This window comes from Siniperca chuatsi, linkage group LG9 (assembly GCF_020085105.1).
Source record: "Siniperca chuatsi isolate FFG_IHB_CAS linkage group LG9, ASM2008510v1, whole genome shotgun sequence".
Taxonomy (NCBI): domain Eukaryota; kingdom Metazoa; phylum Chordata; class Actinopteri; order Centrarchiformes; family Sinipercidae; genus Siniperca; species Siniperca chuatsi.
Window position 1 is genome coordinate 18,417,621 of NC_058050.1, and position 15,533 is coordinate 18,433,153.

The window sequence follows — 15,533 nt, forward strand, 5'->3', positions numbered from 1 at the left end:
ACTAGAATATCAAAAGTAGTTGTTATGCAGAATGGCCCCTTCCAGAGCATTATATTACTGTATATGTTATTGTATTATTATTATTGTTGTATATGCATTAACGTTTGAACAGCATTTTAATGTTGTGGTTGCCCAAAATGGAAATTATTTCAGTTATTTTATATACTGTTGTGAGATATGTCAGTTGTATGAACTTGGGAAAGCTTCCAAATATGGGAAGATATGCAAAGACAGTGACATATCTTAGAAAAAATATTAAGAATTTTTGCAAATATTCAGCTTTTAATGATCCAAAAAGCAGATGCTTTTGTATTTTGTGGCCCTCTGTGAGTCAGCTCTATAGTTTGACCAGGTCACTGCAGGGTTACTCTTGCAACGTAAAACATATATTTTAATTATACACAACATGGGCTAAACTGTCCTTCTGGATGATGAGTTCAGTTCTACTTCAACATCATGCTGAGGTACACAGGTAAGATTTGCCATATATCTCAAGTCCAACAATGTACTTGAGCTATATTGAAAATCAGAAGCACTGACCAGAAACAAAGAAGCACAAAACAAATAAATGTTTAAAAAACAGTAAACACAATGCACAAAACACAAACATGATACTGCGATGCCGAACAAAATAAAAATGATACCATCTTTTATGAGGAAAATAGAGGAAGATGCATTTTGTATTTTATTAGATTTTTTAAGTTCTATTTAGTTTTGTCATCACTTTTCACTCAGCTGGTTTTACCAACTGGTACAACAACTGAGCTGCAATGACAGCAACCTATTACCTTGGACGAGGTCAGAATTTAATGCCCAACAATGAGTTTGTCATTCTGACATATAAAGGATCACAAAATGATTTTCTCTCTGCTACTGCTGTTTAGAACAGACAAAAGTCTTGTAGCATGAATTTACTGTATCAGTACAAAAATAATAAATAGATCAAATACTATCAAACTAATGTGAAGTGTACAGAAAAAAATAGGATAAAAAAAGATTATTATATGGTGAGTAGATCTGGCCCGTTTAGTAAGTACATAATCGTGTTTTTTGTGCTGTTGTAGGTTGCCTAATTTTCCACTGCACCCTGTCTCTTCAGCACAATTGGTCGCTTGCGCCCCTTAGCGTCCTGTCAGGGAACACGCAAGGCGTGACAGGTGACGTCGCCTGTTTACAACTGCCAATGAACACGTGGCGCACTGAATCTTGAGCTGTTATTGGTCAATACGGCGGTAATATGGGTGGGGACTCTACTGTGAAGGACCAATAGAGTATGGCATGTAAATTCCGTTTGAAAATTTCCCGGGAAATCTGAGTTTCGCGGGAGGGCTCTTGAGCGCGTAAACCGTATCCCTTCATTCATCAGGCCGTTTCCTGAAGCCATTTCTAGACGGGGGAAACGAGAGTTGCGCTACTTTTTAATCCGTTGCATCTGCCTAAATGCACTTTCTTAAGGAAAAATACTTTACAAAAGTCGATGAATCAGACTGTCATCTTTACTTGGGTGTGATTATTTTTGTAATTATTGCGGCGGATTAGCAGCCATACAGGCTTGAAAGTACAGAGACAAGAAAGGGGTTACCCCGAGTACGCAAGATGAGAAGAGGGATCTCCTCGGCTCCGGACAAAGTGATTTTAGCAGGGGTTGGGGGCTCTCCTCTGGACAACAATATAATTTTAACAACTCTCTCGGATCGTTTAAACCCCGGTCAATCCAACGCTACGTTTATCCAAATAATTACAACCCCACCGCCTTGCAACGTTACACAGACATCCAATGTGTGTTTATCTGAACCCCAGATAAACAATATTTACACAACTCCACAACAAGCTGCAGCAAACGGAGCAGGACAACGACCCGCTCTGGGAAGACCGCCGGTAATCTATACAGCTCGTTTGAACATATTTGGCTTGCTACAACTACGACAAAATGTTAGCTTGCTAGGCTAGCCGAGCTTGTTGTTCGGGCAGCTAACGTTAGCTGCTTAGCCAGGGCATTCCCACGAATCAACCTAGCGAGGTGGCTAACTAACTACCGCTAGCTAAGTTACTCAAGTGGGTTGGTTAAGTGGTTTCATAACTGTTGGGAACTAGACAGCGAGTATAAGTTAGTTTTGCATTAACAGAAACGTAGACCTGTCATCTAATAGCGTGCTATGCTAACTTCATGGTGCTTTGAGTCCGCTTCACCCTTGCAGCCAGATGGAAATATTGGTAAGAGATGAATAACGTTAGCGGTGGCCTAGTGGCTGCTGTTTGTGTCTTAATTTGGGGGTTGGGAGGATTGTTGGCTGCTTGCTTCTTAGTTGGCTAATTTGCTTTCTAACAAGACACGAGTGGCTAAACTTGCAAAGACGTGGGCTTATACGTAGCTAAAGCCCCACTTCAGTTTTGAAACTACTCGATAGATATTTCTCCCAGTCGTCTCTGAACGTGCAAGCCAACTTGGATGAAGCTTGAAAATGTGTTAGCTTTCAAGGCTAGCAGCAGTAATGATTATTAGAGGACAACATTACACGTTGTCCGCCTTGACCTTAATTTTGCAAGTGTTTTATGTCCCTCTTTTGTAAATAAAGTGGAACGTTATGGTGCCTTTCATGCCAAGTAAAGTGAAACTCGAGTTTGTTGCTTTAGTGCTGACTGCACATTTCCTGTATTCTCAACCTGCATAAACCACACACAACAGTTTCAGCAGTTTTCAGGGTGTTGGTTTGTTACTGGCTATTCATCTTTCATTAACTAAACCATCCTCTGTATCTCAGGCTGTAGCCATGACCAGGCAGGGGGTGGGGGGGGAGCTGCTTACTGATATAAAATGGCTGACATTTTGACTGTCAACAGAGGGCATATTATTCGTTCTCAGACTTGGGCTAAATTAAATAAAGTATTAAAGATCAGGTTTACTATACTACTGCTTAAAATACTTAGTCTATGTCCTGAAGGTTACTTGACTTATTCTCTACAAGAGGCTTAGAGGGAAATGCAGTAGACCCTGGTACTGGTGTGTTGCTCAAAGACACTAAAACAGGGTGGATTCTTGCCAACACAGAAGTCTAAGGGTTCCCTGGTTGAAGAGGCTATTCACTAAGCCACCGTGCTGTGTAACTGTGATGACTAGAATGCCAATTTAGGCATGTGTTAGAAAAAGTATTCAGTTTTTCAGAAATGGTTGTTAGGCAATTCAACATTTGCAGTATACATGGCCTGGGATGATGAACACACACTAAATGTGTTTAGACATGGTGTCAAGTACTACAGTGGTGATGAGGCAGACATTTAAAATGTCTGCTATTGCTGAAACTATAGATAAGGAACATACCTCACCTTTGTTAAGCTACACCAGTACTACAACAGAAGAAATTGATTGTGACAGGTTTGACATTAAACAACCTATAACTCTGACGTTCTAAAGAATAGAACATAGGTGGTTAAAATGCTGGATTAAATCCAAACGGACAATAAGATCCCAGACAGCTGTTCAGAAAAGGCATTATTTGGGTTTGATTAATGTACAGACAATGATTCTTGGACAGTAGATTGGGATCTGCTACTGGCAATATTTGTAAGTGTAATTATGGGGCTTTCTGGTGTCTCTGTATACTTGGTGGTTTTTCTTTGGTATTACTGTGCAACAATGTGATCAAACCCATAGGTGTGACTCACTCTGAAGCTATGTGGGTTTATCTTTGCTAATGAATTCAGAAAAGAAGAAATCACAACCACTGGTTTTGTGCCACATCATTAGACTGGCAGTTTCTCTGTGATACATTGGCATTTTTTATGAAGAACATCTTGTCTCTTGAACAATTTTGAGACGGTGTCTTTCTGACTGCTCCACCTCAGAAATTCTTTTTAAAACCAAACTGGAAAAGACAACAGAAGAATGATGTCCTCTCAGATTCAATGTTCAAAAGGAACAACACTGGAGTTTGCATAGCAAGTGCACTGTCTTTATCAATTTATAAACCTTTTCATTATTTACTGCATTTATATTAACTTATAGCATCACGAATAATTTCTTGTGAGGTGGCTTTAAAGATGAGATGCCTGCCAAGCGACCAAAACGCCTATATCTGCTGTTAACAGTATCTTTTTGTCCACCTAGGCAAAAAGGCGGTTGGCGCTCGATGATTCTGACCACCAGTACCAGTCAGAACCAGCCAGGACTCCAAGAGGCAGAGGAGGGACTGCAACGGCCAATGGGGCAAGGCTAAAGACACCCAGAAGTAAGAAGCAGAAGGCTATAAGGAGCCCTCTGACATCCTGTTTGTACATTTTACAGCACAATGATTCAGGGTCGTCCTGTGTGAGGTACTGTCCACATCAAGTTTCATACACAGGAACAGCCTTGATGCAGCTACTTCACGCAGTTATCAGGAAAAAAAAGATTCTCACTGAGCTTAACACATTGGACAGTCAGTGTGATGCTCTAGAAATCATCAAGCGTTAAAAAGCCACTCAATTCTCACTTTAAATGGAATAGGGTTTAACACATCCCTTGAGCAGGGTCATTTCACAGGTTACGTGTTAGAATAATCTGCAATCAACAGTCATTCAAGAATCAATGATCTTAAAAGTTGCTTTTTCCCTTTTCATTAAACAAAGCATCCACATTCGTGTATAAGCCTTCTTAGTAGTAGCATCAACCCTTAGTATTTTTAAGAATACCTTGTGGTTTATATTTTCTTGGTATAGTAGTAGTTTTAAAATTAATTTTGTCATGTATTTGCCAAAGTCATAAGTCTAAAAAATAAATAAATTAAGCTTTCCGTGGTGTCATGTCATACCACAAAATATAACAATTTAAATTGTAATCCATTGAATTTCACTGAACAAGCTGAAATGCTGAACGCACACATGTACACACACACTTTGTGTCCTTCATACACACAATTTTCACATAATACAAAACTGTACTTCCTTCCTAATTGCTAATTCAAATTGTATGATTGGGGTTAAGAAGAGAATGTGAGTGGAACTTAAAACAGAATCAGTACATCATTTGTCGTGTTATTGATATATGGCCATTGCAGCAGTGTAATATATGTTGATTCCCGCCACAGGATGTGTTGGAGGGTGAGACAGGTGTCATGTTGTGGCCCTGTGCTTCCAACATTCTGATGAGTGGAGCTCATGCTGTCAACTCAGAGCTATTGATATTGAAATACAAGTCCAGCTTGTAAATATCTAACTCTGTGCTTTACGTAAAACGTTTCCAGCTGGTGATTATCAAAGTTCAAGTTAACTTCAACTCGCTGCTTGAGCTGTAGTGCTGCATATGATTCCCTCTTCATGTAAATCAAACATTCCCAGCTGATGATGACTGATTGAGTCATTTGCCTCCAACATTCCCTGACTGAAAACCCCCCAGGATTGCAATGTGCTTCAGCTGTTAAACCTATAAATGTAGTCCAGTACGAAAATGCCACACCAGTTCCCAAAATGAACCCAAAGTTGAATCTACATCTTTGTGATAGTCATGACACAAATCGAATATGATAAGCGTCATCCAGGAAGGATTTATTTCATGGTGGGGTTTTTTGGATTTGATTAAATTGTACTGTTGTACCTATTATTAACTTCTACTGACACCTCTGCTGCCATTCTGCTGCTGGTTTTTGAAACCAGTGAAGGAGTCTTGTGATTGGGTTGACTTTTTCACATTATGGTCAAACCCATGATTTACATGGACTTCCTGCTACTAAGCTAAACTGTTAGGAAGTACTGTTGAAGGAAGTGTTGTGTTTTACTTTCCTTGTAAAAATTCAATATCAAGTATAATTCTAAAATACACTGTCCTTCCCCTTTATTTCTCTGTTCCTCTTATTTTCCTCTACCATAGCACCCAAGTCTCCACCAGAGAAGACTCGGTACGACACCTCCTTGGGCCTGTTAACAAAGAAGTTTGTGGACCTTCTTGCTCAGTCTTCTGACGGCGTTTTGGACCTCAACCTTGCCGCTGAAACCTTGCAGGTAATTTCAGATCCAAGCTGAAAAGGCTCATCAGACACTGAGAAAAAGAAAGGGGGTGTTGGTGGTAGATGCAAACCTATCTAATAATAGTTAATGCATTTCTCCTTCAAATCCTGTTAGTGATGCTGATGAAATTGTTGAAAAATACTAATCATGGGCACCAAGAAATAAAATAGAGGGAAAAGAAAATGTATAGGGGACATCTTGAACAAATATGTGTTAAAAGCATTGAAAAGGTTTTGGATACTGGTGTTAGGGATTGTTTTTTGCTACGGTTGGTAATTTACACAGTTAACTGATGAGACCTGTATCCCCTACATTCAGGTACAGAAAAGGAGGCTGTATGATATCACCAATGTACTAGAAGGCATTCACCTCATCAAGAAGAAATCAAAGAACAACATTCAGTGGATGTAAGTGGTCATTCTTTCTCACACTATCACTCAAATACTTGGTTTTCATCTTTTTAAGAGTATGTGTCGTCTTACCTGTGGACCCAAGCACACAGTAAAATTGATACTCTTTGTGTACTTCATCCCATCATGCAGAAATTTGAGATCAATAATGTGACATTTTCCACTTGTCTTGGTTCCTAAATGTTTCTGCCTCCTCGATCTTTTCTCCTTTTTATACTGTATCACCTTCCTTTCCTTCCTTAGCTCTCATAGTCCTAATCATATCCTGGCCTATTTGTGCCCAGCTCAGTTTCTTTCTCCTCCTCTCTTGCATAACTTTGTGCTTTTATATCTACAAGCTGAATCCTCAGACAAAAAAATTGAAAAATAATCAGTTTGATCAAATTGATGTACAAATATTAAATCATTTGACAAGTTTATGTCACAAAATCAATAACTTGTGAGAAGTTATCTAATTGTTTTGCAGTTAGAAGCTTTTTAAAGTCATATGAATAGTTTCGACATACAAACTGATATAGAGCGTTCCTTGGCCTGTAGAACACAGGAAGGCAGGTGGCTGCATGCAAACTGTTGCCACATCAAAGTATGAGGATACCTGACTGCTACACTATATATACCAATTTAATTATACCCTCATTTGTTCAGCAATCACTAAGGGCACATGTAGTTAGGAATAGCACCACTTTTGCCCTATGAATGCATTCAGTGAAACTAATGAGCTTTGGATATTTTTTTTGTTGTGTTTGTGAGGATATAGTACTGTATCTCTGTTTTCTTTTAGTTAAGGCCCAGTGTTGATTTTCCCTTTGATTCATTCATATCAGTCACTTTACTTGGAAATGTCCACAAACAAATCATTGTGCTAATCTTGTATCAAATAATTTTCAGTACTCATGACCTTCAATGTTGTGATTTGTAGTCTGCTTGTGCCTTTATATTTGTAGTTTACAATGGGCAAACTAGGATTATTTCTGCCTGTTGAAAATACAGTTTTAAAGTAAAATCCCATATTTAAATCACTATCCTCTGCATATTGAAACTAAATCTGTGGTATACCAACTCCACCAAAAAGGCAATTAAAGAAAACTAAGATTAGACACTTTTTTCGCTGTTGAAGCCATTGTACCAAATATTTGATACCATGAGTAAGGGGCAGTAATATAGGGGCAAGCGATTAGCCTGAGCCAGTACTAAATCTGTTTAAATTAACTTTCCACAGGGGCTGTAGTCTGTTGGAGGTAGAGGGAGCACTGAGCCAGAGACAGAGACTGACAGCGGAGGTTTCTGCACTGGGAGAAGAAGAGCAGAGACTTGAACAACTCATCCAGAGATGCAGCCTCGATATGAGACACATGAGCGAGTTGCCAAGCAACCAGAAATATCCTTTTGTTGTTAGTTGACATGTCATCCCAATGTTAAAATGATTCTTGGCTACCGTACTTTAGTCTTAAAACTTCCTGTAACTGCGTTCTGCAGGTAAACATTGGCAAATTGATGGTGGTATAAAAATGTTTGTACGCATGCTCAGTGACCTACTAAACTGAGATTTTTTTTTTTAAATAGCAAAATCATTTTAAAAACATGCCAGATCCTAAGCAGATGTGCAAGGCATCATTTTCCAACTCTGTCTTTAGAGAACACTCGTTATGACCATTTATCTGTTACACATATGCCACATAAAGCAGATTTTTGTTTTACATTATGGTGCCTAAAATGTTAAGTAACTCATCTATCTTACAACAACAGCATGTGTAGATGCATGCAATCATTTGACCAGTTTTGAGGTTTGTTTAGTTTTAGTATGTTTAGTATTAACAGGTACCGACATTGTAGTGTTATTACTTTAACCCCTTTGTCTCCACATATGCCTATGTAACGTACCAAGACATCAAACAGCTGGGAAACCTCAGGGACCAGACTGTTATTGTTGTCAAAGCGCCCACAGACACCAAACTAGAAGTACCAGACCCTGATGAGGTATGTGTACAAGCACAAAAACACACAGGCTGTAACTGTGATTATTGTCCTGATGAAACTGCTTCTGGCTCACTTGTCATCCGACCTATGACTTATATTTCCCTTAAAGAAACAGTTGGACATTTGAGGAAATTCACTTCTGATCGTACCCAGAGAATATTGGAATGAATAATCAAGTGTTGCGATAGGTCTGAGGCATGCTAATCTGGAATAATAATCCTGTCTGAATGGGGTTATATCAAAGTCAGGCAATTGCCTCTCCCTGCTTTCAGTCTTTATACTAAGCAGACTAACTTGTCCCAGGCCTAACTCTGTGTTGGATGCACATATTTATATCAAATTCTTTCTGACTCTATGCAAGATGCTGAACAATTGCATTTCTCTAAATGCAGCATTTTTGATTCTAAATGAAAAACTGACAGCTTCACAAAGCCTTTGCAGTGTGCAAACTTTGAAAAGTTGCAGTGAAGTACTGCTAAACAAAGCAAGGACACTGCTAATCTGTCCAGCCACCTGGTAAACGGACACAGCATTTCTTCTGACATCAATGCACCAGCTGTGGAGGGAGGTTGCAGCTAGTTTAGGTGACCCTTCTGGAGTTGGTGTTGCGGATACGTTTACAAGGAATTTGGGGATGACATCTCAGTGACTAAAACAGTCTCAAGTTCTATAGCAAAACATACAGCATCAATTTGCCCTAAGTTACCAGTTTATTGGGTACACCATTACATGCACAGACCCCAATACCTTTGGTGTATATACACTGGTAGAACATTTACAAGTTGAGGGAGAGGAAAAATCTTTTCAGTGGAGTCTGTCCATCTTTCTAATCATGGCAGTCCTCTAAGTTATTTAAAAAAAAAAATTATTTGAACTCATTTTTTCCTTTTTCCAGAGTTTGTCCATCCACCTGACCAGCACTAAAGGTCCTATAGAAGTACTGCTGTGCCCAGATGAGGAGAATGACCCGAGGAGTCCTGTAAAAAATGGCAACATGGACATCAATGGGAACTCTCCTTTCCTTAAAGTCCTTCAAGGTTTGTTTCAGATAGACATATGGTATCTCACAGAAGTGAGTACACCCCTCACATTTTTGTAAATATTTGATTATATCTTTTCATGTGACAACACTGAAGAAATGACACTTTGTTACAATGTAAAGTAGGGAGTGTACAAACACTTTTGAGTCCCCTCAAAATAACTCAACACAGCCCTTAATGTCTAAACCGCTGGCCACAAAAGTGAGCACACCCCTAAGTTTAAATGTCCAAATTGGGCCCATAGTGTCAATATTTTGTGTGGCCACCATAATTTTCCAGCACTGCCTTTACCCTCTTGGGCATGGAGTTCACCAGAGCTTTACAGGTTGCCACTGGAGTCCTCTTCCACTCCTCCATGATGACATCACTGAGCTGGTGGATGTTAGAGACCTTGCGCTCCTCCATCTTCCGTTTGAGGATGCCCCACAGATGCTCGACAAGACACACTTCTTTGTACTCCTCACCTGGTTGCCACCACACATGCTTGACAACATCTGAACCAAATAAGTTTATCGTGGTCTCCTCAGACCACAGGACATGGTTTCAGTAATCCATGTCCTTAGTCTGCTTGTCTTCAGCAAACTGTTTGCGGGCTTTCTTGTGCATCATGTTTAGAAGAGGCTTCCTTCTGGGACGACAGCCATGCAGACCAATTTGATGCAGTGTGTAGCGTATGGTCTGAGCACTGACAGGCTGACCCCCCCACCCCTTTAACCTCTGCAGCAATGCTGGCAGCACTCATACGTCTATTTCCCAAGCACAACCTCTGGATATGACGCTGAGCATGTGCACTCAACTTCTTTGGTCGACCATGGCAAGGCCTGTTCTGAGTGGAACCTGTCCTGTTAAACCGCTGTATGGTCTTGGCCACCGTGCTGCAGCTCAGTTTCAGGATCTTGGCAATCTTCTTATAGCCTACGCCATCTTTACGTAGAGCAACAATTGTTTTTTTGTTTTTTTCAGATCCTCAGAGAGTTCTTTGCCATGAGGTGCCATGTTGAACTTCCAATGACCATTATGAGAGCCAGAGCAATAACACCAATTTTATCACACCTGCTCCCCATTCACACCTGAGGCCTTGTAATACTAATGAGTCACATGACACCGGGGAGAGAAAATGGCTAATTGGGCCCAATTTGGACATTTTCACTTAGGGGTGTACTCACTTTTGTGGCCAGTGGTTTAGACATTAATGGCTGTATTGAGTTATTTTGAGAGGACTGCAAATTTACATTGTTATACAAGCTGTACACTCACTACTTTACATTGTAGCAAAGTGTCATTTCTTCAGTGTTGTCACATGAAAAGATATAATAAAATATTGACAAAAATGTGAGGGTTGTACTCACTTCTGTGATATACTATAGGTGTGCAGCAGGTTTTACATAAAGGGGTTTTATTGACTTTATTGAGGAGTGTTTTCTATGTTCAGCACAGGGTCCTTTGAGGCATATAGCATTAACACGCTTACAGTTGGCATGTTAACATTAAGCTTGACGTACAGCTGAGACTGATAGTTTAGTCATTACTATATGATGTACTGTATCTTGTCATGGACAACATAAGACTTTGGACATGTGGACAATTTTACCTGCCTGTGGTGCTAGATGAAAAGCCTGGGGAGCGACAAAGTCAGTAGGATTCATGATTTGATCAGATTTGAAATTTGGTCTCCTCTTTTGGCCTATAAGATCTGGTTAGGATGCCTTGGCTATGTAGAGATAATAACTGGGTGACTCCCAATTTCTTTCACAGATCCCAGCTGCACCACCACTTCTCCCAGCCCCTCCCTGGCTCCACCTTCCTCTTTGGCAGCTGTGTCCGTCACTACTCTCTCCCCCATCTCGTCCCCTTACACCAGTCTTCTCCAACAGACAGAAGACCAGATCCCTTCATCCCTGGGTCCTTTCTTAAACATTGGGCCTCCTCTTCTGGACCAAGACGACTACCTTTTAGGTTTGGGAGATGACCAGGGAATCAGCGACTTGTTTGATGCCTGTGACTTTGATAAAATGCCCTCTCTTGGCCTGGATGATCTCCTGTGCAGTTAGCATGAGGTAATAGAAATTGAGATTAGGTGCACGGGAGAGATGGAGAATCAGTGAGGGTTTTTGATGCCTGTGACTGACTGTAGTTAGTGGAAGCCAATTCTAAATAGATGGAAAGGAAATATTGAGGGCTTTTTCAGTCCCAGTGGGACTAAATGCCATGTTCTTTCATGGTGTGAGAGATAAATGGTCTTGCATGATTTCACACAAAGACACGACTGGTCAGTGTGAAGAGGTATCCATTACTCTTTGTCTCAGGCTATGTAAGGCCTCCAGTGTAGCTGGGCATTGGGGGACATCTGAAATCCTTTGCCATCTGTTTGGTTAAGTATAAATGGGGTGGGGAAGGATATCCACCTATCTGTGTGATGCAAGATTCACTTCATTGTGCAGAGAGACAAACAAAGACAACAGCTTGAAGGAAAACACCTCCACACCACCTGGCATTAACACACATCATGGGTGAGGTTTAGCATAAAATCCATATGTAAATGCACCTGAGATACATAGATATGATCACCCAAAGCCATCAGTAGAATTCCCAAAAAGAGCGAAGAGGAAAACTGCATTTCCTGTGTTGAAGGATGCTGTAAATATGAGGATTTGACGGGCCCATAAATCTCTGTTTTGGCAAGGAAAGGATAAGATTGATCTGTGTATTCCCAGTGATGCATTTTCATGTCAGGTGTCCAAATTCATCCAGGTAACCTACTCTTAGACATGTCCTAGAGTTTAAGATGTGTTAATGCCAAATGCTGTGGGGGCTGAGGAGATTCTGAAGAATTCTTAATGATTGCATACTATTACCAATGATCTGTGATTGAAGGCTCATACTGCTGACTGTTATGTGGCTGACTGTGGAATTTTGTGTTCAAATGTAGAAAATTTTAGAAATTAAAATGAATATAAAGAGGGCAATTTTGGTGCACCACATTCATGACTACAGTTATCTTACAGTTAGGCAGGCTGTGCCTGCTCAGACACTTGTCAGGTTACCTATTGTGCTATTTGGCCTTATAATCATAAAGTTAGTAAGAGTGTGAGTATTTTGTACATTTAAGCACTATTTAGATGTATTGAGAGCTGCATGGAAGTTCGTATACTGTTTTGGAGTGCACATGACATAATTATCCAATTTTAACAAAACTGTAAAATGGCAATGAAAATAATAAGAGTGTGTAGTCGAAATGCTCTTAAATACAGATGTACACGTGTACAAAATATTTACAGTATGCCTCATGTCTAGTAATTAATTTGACCCCCTTGCACACAATTTGTTTCTCTCTCATGCTATAAACTCCATATTTAAAATGGATTTAGTAGGTGAAGTTAATAAGGGACCTTTGTTACCTGTTCACCTGATCAGCCAGTTGTTTACTGATTAAGTGGGAAACCTCATATTTTGTACACTTACTAGAAATTTACAGCTTAATTAATACAAAAATGTTCAACATGGGAGCAAATATTCTGATGTTTAACCTTTCATGGCCCATGTGCTAACAGCACAAAAAAGCCGCCATATCTGGGCAATGTGGGGTTAAGCGAAAACACCTGATGTATGTGTATAAATATGGCCTGATAGCACACATGATGTGCAAACTTGAATATCAACTCATACTCTTATGGATACTTTGTGAATTCAGGACCCAGACTTTCACTTTCTTGCTGCTTTTTGCCTATCTCCTCCATCTTCATCAGCAGAAGCTGCCATAACCAAACTTCCCCTAATGCCTCCACACTTAGACTGTGCGCTGTGAAATTACACTGTGGTTTGAGCTAATCAGAAAAAAAATGGACTTTGAACCACTTATCAATGCACTCTGCCTACTCAGTGTGGGATGAGTGTGTACTGAGTAGACAGTGTAGGAGACAGGTTAGGCGCGTATTTGTTTTTTTGTTTTTTTTTTAGGTTTAATAAGAGTTGAATTTTAGTGGATTTTAATACTATAGAAATAAGTAATGATATCACGGTCACCTAAGCAACAAGGGGCCAGATTGCCACTAATTTGGGCTTCAGCATGTAATGAAGGGCTTTTTCCCTCCAGGATGTTTTAAAAAAAATGAGAAAATGGAAGAAAAAAAGACAAATAGACCTGTTTTTGTAATTGGAGCAAATTCAGTGTAATCAAGCTGTGTTCCTGGTAATCTTGTCATGTGTTGTCTGGGGCCACTGAATCTTCAAACAGTGTCAAGGAAAGCCAGCTAGAGGACTTTGTGAACTAAGATCTGTAGGGATGTGATTTTATTTTTCTCTCTAGGTATTTGGAACACCATTCTTGTTCACTTCTAATAGCTTTTTCTGTTTGATTACATCCCTGATGATAACGAAACGCAAACATCTTGTCTGAAACCTTGGCTTTTAATCTAGAGAAACCTGTGGCTGCAGGTAATATTGCTGCTGTTAGTGTTAACTTTTCCCAGACCTGATTGATGTGCGCTTGAGTAATTGCGTGTGCAGCATGTGTGAGTTATGTCAAAGATCAAGCTTGCTAAAGAGTAAGCCTGCCATGTGTAAAATTATGTACAGTTTTCTAAAATTTTCAATGCACAAGGTACTGTAGGCTACCTCCCACTTCATGTTGGATGATAGTAATAGGGCATAGAGGTAAATGCCATTGTGTGTATGAGTCTTTGAATTCCCTTTTGTCATAGAAATTGCCCTTATATTATTTCGATGTGATGTTGGATATTACATCGCACTTTTCTCTTTTGATGTGTGCGAGATTCCCCTCATACCCTGATATAACAATGAGTATGCCTTTGCTCTTAAACCAGTCTCATGCTGTTGCATCTTAATATTGGGGTGCACATTTGATGGGTAAAAGCAGACAAATGTATTGCAATATTGTTGTGGTTTTGTTGTTTCGATATTTTTCATAAGTTATTTTGTTCTTTTGTCAGTGTTTTTTTTTGTTTTTGGTAAAATGTAGAGCATCTTAGACCCAAAAAGTAGTACACATTTAATAATGCATGCATGCAGTCATTCATTCACAGTTAACCCGACTGCCCTTTATTGGTCATTAGGAGACATTGCTATGTCTATATACACCACTGAACCAGGATCAGTGACTTGTGTCCTCTGCTGAAGTGTGTAGGGGGCTTTGCTTCTGTGACACTGTGTGTCGTTTTATTTTTGGAATGATGAGAAGGAGTCTGTGACACTTTTGGGTTTGTTTGTTTTTTTTTTTGTTTTTTTTTGCATTTTTGCCAATTTCACTTTGATGGAGAGTATTGAAGCCTGTTGAAACAGCATTTTAAATTTGCAAAATCAAAACCCAAAACGGTTTCTTAGTCAGCATAACTTTGCTTAATTAGTGTTGCTATCATAAGTGAATGAAATTTGACTTAAATGCACAGAAATGTCATCATTTCATATGTATTTATGGAAAAGTCAAGCTCAATATTTTTCCCCATTTGGTTCGCTAACCACAGTTGTGCTATTTTCTAAGATCATTTACATAATTACATTTTCCTCCATCTGTTTCAAGCGACCAGAATCTGGTCACAATATTTTATTCACTTTTACATGATGGAAACATGATTTTTGGAAAGATTGTACTTTCCATGGGTTTCTAATGGAGTGTGAAAGATTTTAATGCACCGCTAAAGCTAGTGTCATTGCCAGTGACACTGAAAATGTATTATGGGTGACTTAAAAGTACAGCTCCTTTATTTCTAATGTTTGATTCTGATGTGTGATTAGACCTTACAGAAAGTTATCATTAGGCTAAATGTGGTGTTAACTATTGTCAAGACTGACAAAGCACTGTTTTTCCTGCTATTTTCCTATGGTTATTCTTAAGCTGTTACCAAATACAACATACTGATCCGTAAATATTCTGTGAAGGTTATGGGAAAAGTTAACAATTTGATACGAAAGAATTTACTGTAAAATTATATTGCTGCCTATTTCGACTAATTACAGAAAAAAGAGCTGTAATATCCATTACTTTTTTCTTTTTTTTCAATTTGAACATGGGTGAAAGTATCAGTGTGCTGTTCAAGGTAAACTAATGTGATGATTTTTGGTGTTACTCATTTATATAAGTTTCTTTAACATCTGTTAAATGAGGAATTTG

The 15,533-nt window shown here is 39.3% G+C and overlaps 1 protein-coding gene across 1 annotated transcript in view; it reads left to right on the top strand.

Annotated features, from left to right (window-relative positions):
• The first annotated feature begins 1,301 nt into the window (after positions 1-1,301).
• The window catches only part of LOC122881867 (transcription factor E2F3-like), a 14,327-nt gene continuing 95 nt past the window's right edge, over positions 1,302-15,533 (top strand). Inside the window, exons 1-8 of the mRNA XM_044208559.1 lie at positions 1,302-1,878; positions 4,106-4,226; positions 5,843-5,973; positions 6,298-6,386; positions 7,609-7,767; positions 8,252-8,366; positions 9,262-9,403; positions 11,162-15,533. The exon at positions 11,162-15,533 is cut by the window's right edge and continues 95 nt beyond it. Of these exons, the coding sequence (XP_044064494.1) occupies positions 1,597-1,878; positions 4,106-4,226; positions 5,843-5,973; positions 6,298-6,386; positions 7,609-7,767; positions 8,252-8,366; positions 9,262-9,403; positions 11,162-11,457 (1,335 nt within the window). The 5' untranslated portion in view covers positions 1,302-1,596 and the 3' untranslated portion in view covers positions 11,458-15,533. The remainder of the gene's footprint in view (positions 1,879-4,105; positions 4,227-5,842; positions 5,974-6,297; positions 6,387-7,608; positions 7,768-8,251; positions 8,367-9,261; positions 9,404-11,161) is intronic.